This window comes from Bombus huntii, chromosome 7, assembly GCF_024542735.1.
Source record: "Bombus huntii isolate Logan2020A chromosome 7, iyBomHunt1.1, whole genome shotgun sequence".
Lineage (NCBI taxonomy): Eukaryota > Metazoa > Arthropoda > Insecta > Hymenoptera > Apidae > Bombus > Bombus huntii.
The window spans coordinates 10222909-10229891 of NC_066244.1; the positions used below are offsets into that span (position 1 = coordinate 10222909).

The window sequence follows — 6983 nt, forward strand, 5'->3', positions numbered from 1 at the left end:
GTCTTCGAGTTCGTCGATCTGAGAAAAGGTCGATGAAATTATAATCATTATAATTTCGTCCGTGTAACAAATAACGAGGGTAACAGATGGATAAATTATAATTTGCTGAGTGATGAGAGGATTTATTCAACATCGAGGTCGATGGTTACGTGGTGTACTTCATTATATGTTTTAAGTTAATTATATGTTTGCAGCTTTTCTTCTAGGAGGTGTTCGATCAATAATGTAAATGTTATACTTGATTGTATATGTATTTGCATGTCATGAAAATTTTGCGACATATTCTTGACTTATTGTTATCACCAAATCTTCAATCGTCATTTTATTTGTATACAACAATGCATAACAAATGTTTATAATTTAGAGAAATGGTTTGTTTCTATTCTTCTATTATCACATCGAAAATTATTTATTACACGAAAACATTTGTTAAAGTTAGTCTCTATTTGAAACTCGAACGAACATGAAGTGTCGTAATTAAATTCAGATTTAAATATTTACTTTTAAATAATTTGAAATTCATTAAAACTTTAATTAACAAGAATTTGAAGATCAAAATTGATTAAATTACTGAAAGCACTAGTATTATTTTACGAGTGATAATAAAAAAAGAGCCTCTGAGATATGTTACAAATTATTATATGTGAATTATTAACAGTAGAAAACGTTCAAACGTGAAACTTTCAGAAATATTATTATAGAATTATTGGTTACGTTTCTGTTACTTATCTCTTCTGCAATTCAATTGTATTTTACTTGCGAAATCTAATGAAATAAATTCAGCTTTCGATTATCACTTTAATTACGACACGTACGAAGCCACAGAGTATCATATTCCTTATGTTTGAAAAAATTTACACTCCACTTCAAATAGTGTAAAATAGATACAATAACATAAAACACAACATACAGAAATCTAAGAAAACAATTAATATATTCCGTCAGAGAATCTACGATACAAAAATTTCAATTGCTTTCCTAATCAAAAAAAAAAACCATTGCAATTCTACGTGATTTCACCAAATTCCAATCGGAAAAAGAAAAGTCTTCTAATTAGAACATTCGTTACGCGCAGATATTTCCACTTCTTTATCTAATTAACGAACCGACATCGAGGCCAAGAATTACGTATCATTACTTCCTTATACTGTTCATAAGCTCCAGAAGCTTGAAGTCCAAGTTTCTATCCAGATATCATCTGATATCTCAAGGAATATCGGTACGATAGATCCTATGATCATCGATGCAAACAAATCGTTTGTATTTATTTTCCATCTGTCGATCAACGTTCGATATCACGTATCGCTTTCTATAATCGTGGTTCGAGCACGCGTCTTTATTAGAAAGGTGGAAACCATCTGACTTTCTACGTTACACTTAATGAGAGCAGATTTATTAACGAGTAGCCGAGCAGATCGGCAATACCCGCGAAAATATTCTTCCTTGAGCTACGATCTTAATAAATTCCGCTCGGAAGCGGTTCTCGAGAGATCGATAACCATTTCGTAATCACGGTCGAGTTACTTTTACGCCGGAAGTTCCGTTCACGCCACGTCCATTCGTTCGCGCGGACACGCGAGAAACGTTTTCATGGAAACGAAGAATGATTTCCACTTCAGTATGGGAAAACGTTCCAGCACGATAAAGCGAAGGACTTGGTGGGATAGAAAGTATCCGAGCAAAGTTGCTTTCTTTTATTTTAACCCTGCTACATCCTTTAGATCACTTTCGATAGAATCGCGTTTTTCTATAGTTAAATGGTTTATTAAATGTCAGGAAAATATGAAAAAATATTTCTGCGTTTTCGGGTTTTTTGTTTCAACTGTACACGAGAGGTTGTTTTAGAATTAAAAGATTCGAGGACTACGGTAAGGTTAACAAACATACAGTTTTTGTATAAAAGTAAGATTGTACTTGTTATTTTCTGTTTACAATCAATTGTAATTAATGAATTATAGTTGTTAAATTAGTGTGAATTGTATAGCGACATAAATTATGTAGAGATTAATTCTTTTAGTTGGAATGTAAAGAAGGTCTGAAAAAGTATTTACTTCTAAAAGTAATTAATTTTATACATTCTACTTATGGTTATGTTTCTTGTTCTAAACGTACAATAAAATTTATAAAATTGAATTTTATAAATTCAGTTATTATCCAAATCGAAAGATTAACAAATAATCGTATCTATTTAAAGCTATAGAAAAGAACAAAAAAAGATGTTAAAGTTGAAAGTTGGAATTACCAGAGTACACTTCGTTATTTAGCCAGGAAGTGTAAACCTGTCTTTGTTTTTTAACGCGTCAAGACGAAGAATATTAATCTTCAGCAGTTTTTCTGTGCGACGGAGAAAATCGAAGGTTTGAGGAAAATATTTTAATTTAATTTGGCAACTTATTTTATCACAAGTAACTAATAACTTTGAAAACAAGCGTGATCAAAGATATTCTGTAATCTTTTCAGAACAATATCTTCTCATAACTCTATGTAATGATTATGTAAAAAATACAAAAGGTTTCATTAATACAAACATTTGTTCTGAATGTGTTCATGAAAATTCTAAAATGAGATTGTAAGTAAATTTATAAAAGTGATAAATAATTATTTCTAAAAATTTGTAGCGATGAAGAATAATTTAAAGTAGAACTGTAACAAAAATGAACTGAGTTATTCAAATTCACTGTATACCGACAGAAAAATAAGATTTCCGAATATTCGTTTCATGCTAAATTCAACAAAATATCCAATTTTATTCCAGATTTTAAATGAATAAAATCTAAAATAATGAAATAGATGCGAAAATAAAATAAAATAGTTTATTGCGTCACTTCCTCCAACACTGAATTCAAACTAAATCTAAACAGTCACAAAATCCAACATACTAACTACAAGTAGCTCTAAATCCCAAATTCCATCCCCAGATACCCTTTCCTCAAATCCCTCAATCCTCCCCACCCGCCAATCTCAACGCGTCGATCCACCAAATAAACCAAATAAACTCCACCTGTTTCATATTTCAGTCCTCTCAATGCCTCTGACTTTCTTCAACAGGCTTAGCCGTCCCATAGTCGCCTTCGTACTGATCGTTATTTACGTAATAAACCTTGCTTCGATACCGATATGGTCCTTTGGTCTCAGCTGGAAACGGTTTCGGTACGAACAACGATTTTGGTTTGTAAGAAATACTATTCGCGATAACTTCGTATGGTAACCGTGCCTGATACTGCAACAATTGTTGGATCTCCATTGGCATGTTTTTGTCGATGACCAATTTTTGAGGAATTGGCGGCGGTAGCCTCTCGACTGGCACTGATATATGTTCCACTTGTGGCTCCTGTTGCTCTCGTTGCTCGTAGTCCTCTTTGTACACTATTTTGCCTTGCAAACTTCTATCTGCGTAGTCTCTTCTGGATTTCTGCTGTTCCTCTTGTTCATAATTCTCTTGTTCGTATTGAGAAATGCCAGCATTTGCTGGTTGCTGATCGTATTGTTGAGCAATTGGAGCATTGGATGGATAAGCGAAAGAGGCTGAGTCAGGATGGATACTTTGTGGCTTGAAGTCTTCTAGAATCACTTGTTTCGCGTGAGACGGAGCATTTGAGTATCTGTATTGAACTTGATTGAGATCAGATTGAGGTCCCACCGGAGCTTGAGGTTGTGGATAGACTTTGTATTGAAGTTGGTTTGGATCTGGTAGTTCTTGTACAGGTTGAGGTTGAGCGAATGTCTTGTACTGTATCTGGTTGGGAATTTGCTGAGGTTCCGGTTGAGTTTGATGTTGTAAGTACGATCTATGTTCCAAATGGTCGGATTCGACTTGCACGAGTTCAGATTGAGATTGTTGCTGACTCACGTGTGACTGTTGAGGATGAGCTGATTGTTGAGGATAAGCTGATTGTTGAGGATAAGCTGATTGTTGAGAATGAGCTGATTGTTGAGGATGAGCTGATTGTTGAGGATGAGCTAATTCTTGTTGTTGAGGGATTTGGGAATTTTCTAGGCGAGAGTGGAATTGGTTCTGCGCGCCGAAGAACTTCCAATCAACCTTCAGGCCTGTAAAGGAAGATGCGCGTGATAATTAGTAACCGGTTTTTGGTTGTGTGATAAGCAATCTGCAGATATTCGCACAAATGCATATCTTTATAGCTAATACTAATACTACATCTAACTAAATTCTAAATATCTTTATATCTAATACTACATCTAACACACATAATATATGCATAATTAATGTTCAGATCTTCATTAGCAACGAATAAAACCTTGTACATAAATCATCTTCAATAAAAGACACTTCCTGAATCTAAAATTTTCTAAACCTCTTACGAAAACAATTACATAATCATTACATCAATTATACAATACACGTGGCAAACAAACGATATACAATTACACAACTATCTAGCAATTACTCTATCTCGGTACAATATGTACATTAGTAACACCCAATTAAGTTGTTCGAGAACCAAAGACAATCGTCTAAACAACTCAATCACGATCAGTTCGTACATTCAATCAGGAAAAATAATTCCGATTCTGAGTAGCTGATCTCTATTATTCATAAAAAATATTTAATTGTCCAAGTTTTCAACTTAGCTCTACTCACCATTTGGATCGTGGTACTTAATTTGCGCCTGGGGTGTACGAACAGAACGCTGCGCGTTCTGTTCTTGCGCCACCGTCGTCGAAACCAAAACGATAAAGAGGATCTGCGAACAGATTGAATCGCCTATAAATTACTGCTTATGAGAAGGCTCCCCACCTTTGTGAAGGTTCTCCATTTCTCTAAGGACGAACGCAGCGATGCTGTAATAGGTAATGGGATTCGTTAGAAAGTAAAGTCTTCCTAGACGGTCGTCTTTCTCCGCGGCTCATTGGAAATCAACGCCACCGACGACGTCTCACCCGGAAGCGAATTCGTACGATCGTTTTGTTCAATAAAACATTTGACTAGCAGAAACGTTTCCGCCTTTGTCCCGCAACCGCTTTTGTATCAACTTGACTCTGTGCTATACAGAATGATCCACGCGAGGGTCTTTGCAGTCAAACAGTTTCACTTCCTTCTGTAATCGTTCGAAATTATCATAAAGTTAAGACTATGTTCGCCAGCGTTATGAACCGCGCAGAACGACTGTTTAATAACTTTTAACTGTGGGAAATTAAGGCTGACTACGTTTAGGCTCGAATAAACGATTTCTTTCGTAATATCGATTTGAATATTGGATCGCCGATTAGCTTGAATGAATTATGCATATTCGTGGTTTAGAGTAGTTCGGTTGATGTTGTTACGGAATTTTAAATGTTTCTAGGTTGTGACAGCTTCAAAAGCTATATAGATTGTTAATTGTAATTTTTCAGATTTTTAATCTTACCTGTTATTCGTTTTATGTTGAACAGTTCCTTTTCTATAATTGAACGTTTGATAGAATTAAATCTCATGTAAGTAAAATGTAAGATTTTTGTCAATAATTGATATACATATTTATCTAAAATTTAAATGATAAATTATATACATATGTACAAAGAATTTTGCTCAAAGCTGAAGTTCACTACTCTTTTAAAAATTATTTTCACTAATAATTATTTTCTCCTAAAGCTAATTAACTTCGTTGAAATCAAATTTTACTGTGTAATTTCAGAAAAGAAATCTGTTCGGAAGATCCTACGGTCGATTCAAGATTATCATGATTCAAGATTGAATCTCACTCTGTATGTTTTAAAATTAATTTTTCTAAACGAAGTTTGTATATATTATAACACGATCATATTTCATGCACACGTATAATAAATTACAACATTTATAATAGTATATCATATTATATGTATCATATATATCATAGTATTATATAAAATCAATCTTTATTTCTTTTATTAATACTAAAAACGAGAATTCGTCTAGTTTAGAGTATGAAACATGCATGAGTGAATCGAACCTTGAACTAGCGTAATGCTAAGCCACTACATAATTAATTCACGATTTCTGTTCACGGTTCTGTTTACATGCATGGAACAGAATAGCCGCCAAGAAGAAATTAGAAGAATACATTTTTAGAGAAATAAATTAGAAATAATTAGTTGTAACAAATGTTTCATAAATATAATTCAAACTGCTCTGATTTACTGTAATTTTCAATTTCAAATAACCTACAACTATTAGAAGATATGTAATTAACAAGATCCTAAACAGATAAAGTAATAAAGCTTTTAAACTATAAATCAAATTCTGATTTACGTGAGAGGATTCATGTACTTAAAGAAATATCTAAAAAATTTTAATTTAGCTTACTTACTAGTTTCATTAAATTAATTAAAATTGTCAAAAAGTCTACAAATGTGTAAAAAGAAACCAAGCTCTCGGCATTAAACAAACTTTTCTACATAAAACAAACTACCAGATATAAAACTAAATTAAAATAAATTTCTCGATGCAAATAAGTTCTATGAATGACACAAATGAACAACATGAAAAATTCAAGTGACTGTGCCAAGCATCTACAAAACACAATTTTGTACCATAATACCGACACTGCTATTTTTCCTACTCGAGCTTATCACGATAAAAAGCAACAAGAAAAGAAACTACTCGTTCCTGAACACTAACTAGTAGTATTCACTTTTCGTAAACATTCGACTCATCGACTCAACGTATCGGTAAAATCGCGATCCATCACTGACAACCCTTTGCAGCACAAATACACTGCAACTTATACGTGTCACTCACTAAAGACTATCGTAAAGGAACAATATAAATATTCGACACTTGATATGCTGTATCTAACATCGATAGAAAATAGAAGATAAAGTTAAAAAACTAGGATCACCATGATACGATTTTGAGCAGAGTCGAAGGGTTTCATGCACTCACTCGAAGTCTCATGGCTGGCTGCGAGAAAATGATGAACGTGGATGCTCGGTTCGCGGGTCTACGAGCGGAAATCAGTCGACGGAGCTACCGTTGCTCTTCTATATACTCGGAGTCGAGCCGG

General features: G+C 33.8%; 1 protein-coding gene across 1 annotated transcript; it reads right to left on the reverse strand.

The window, feature by feature from the left end:
- Positions 1-2799: 2799 nt before the first annotated feature.
- LOC126867856 (putative cyclin-dependent serine/threonine-protein kinase DDB_G0272797/DDB_G0274007) lies at positions 2800-6983 on the reverse strand. The gene is made up of 3 exons (XM_050622880.1): positions 6863-6983; positions 4604-4706; positions 2800-4050 (listed from the first exon to the last, which is right to left on the reverse strand). Exons 1-3 carry the CDS (start codon positions 6872-6874, stop codon positions 3023-3025), a joined length of 1143 nt encoding a protein of 380 aa, XP_050478837.1. The 5' UTR covers positions 6875-6983; the 3' UTR covers positions 2800-3022.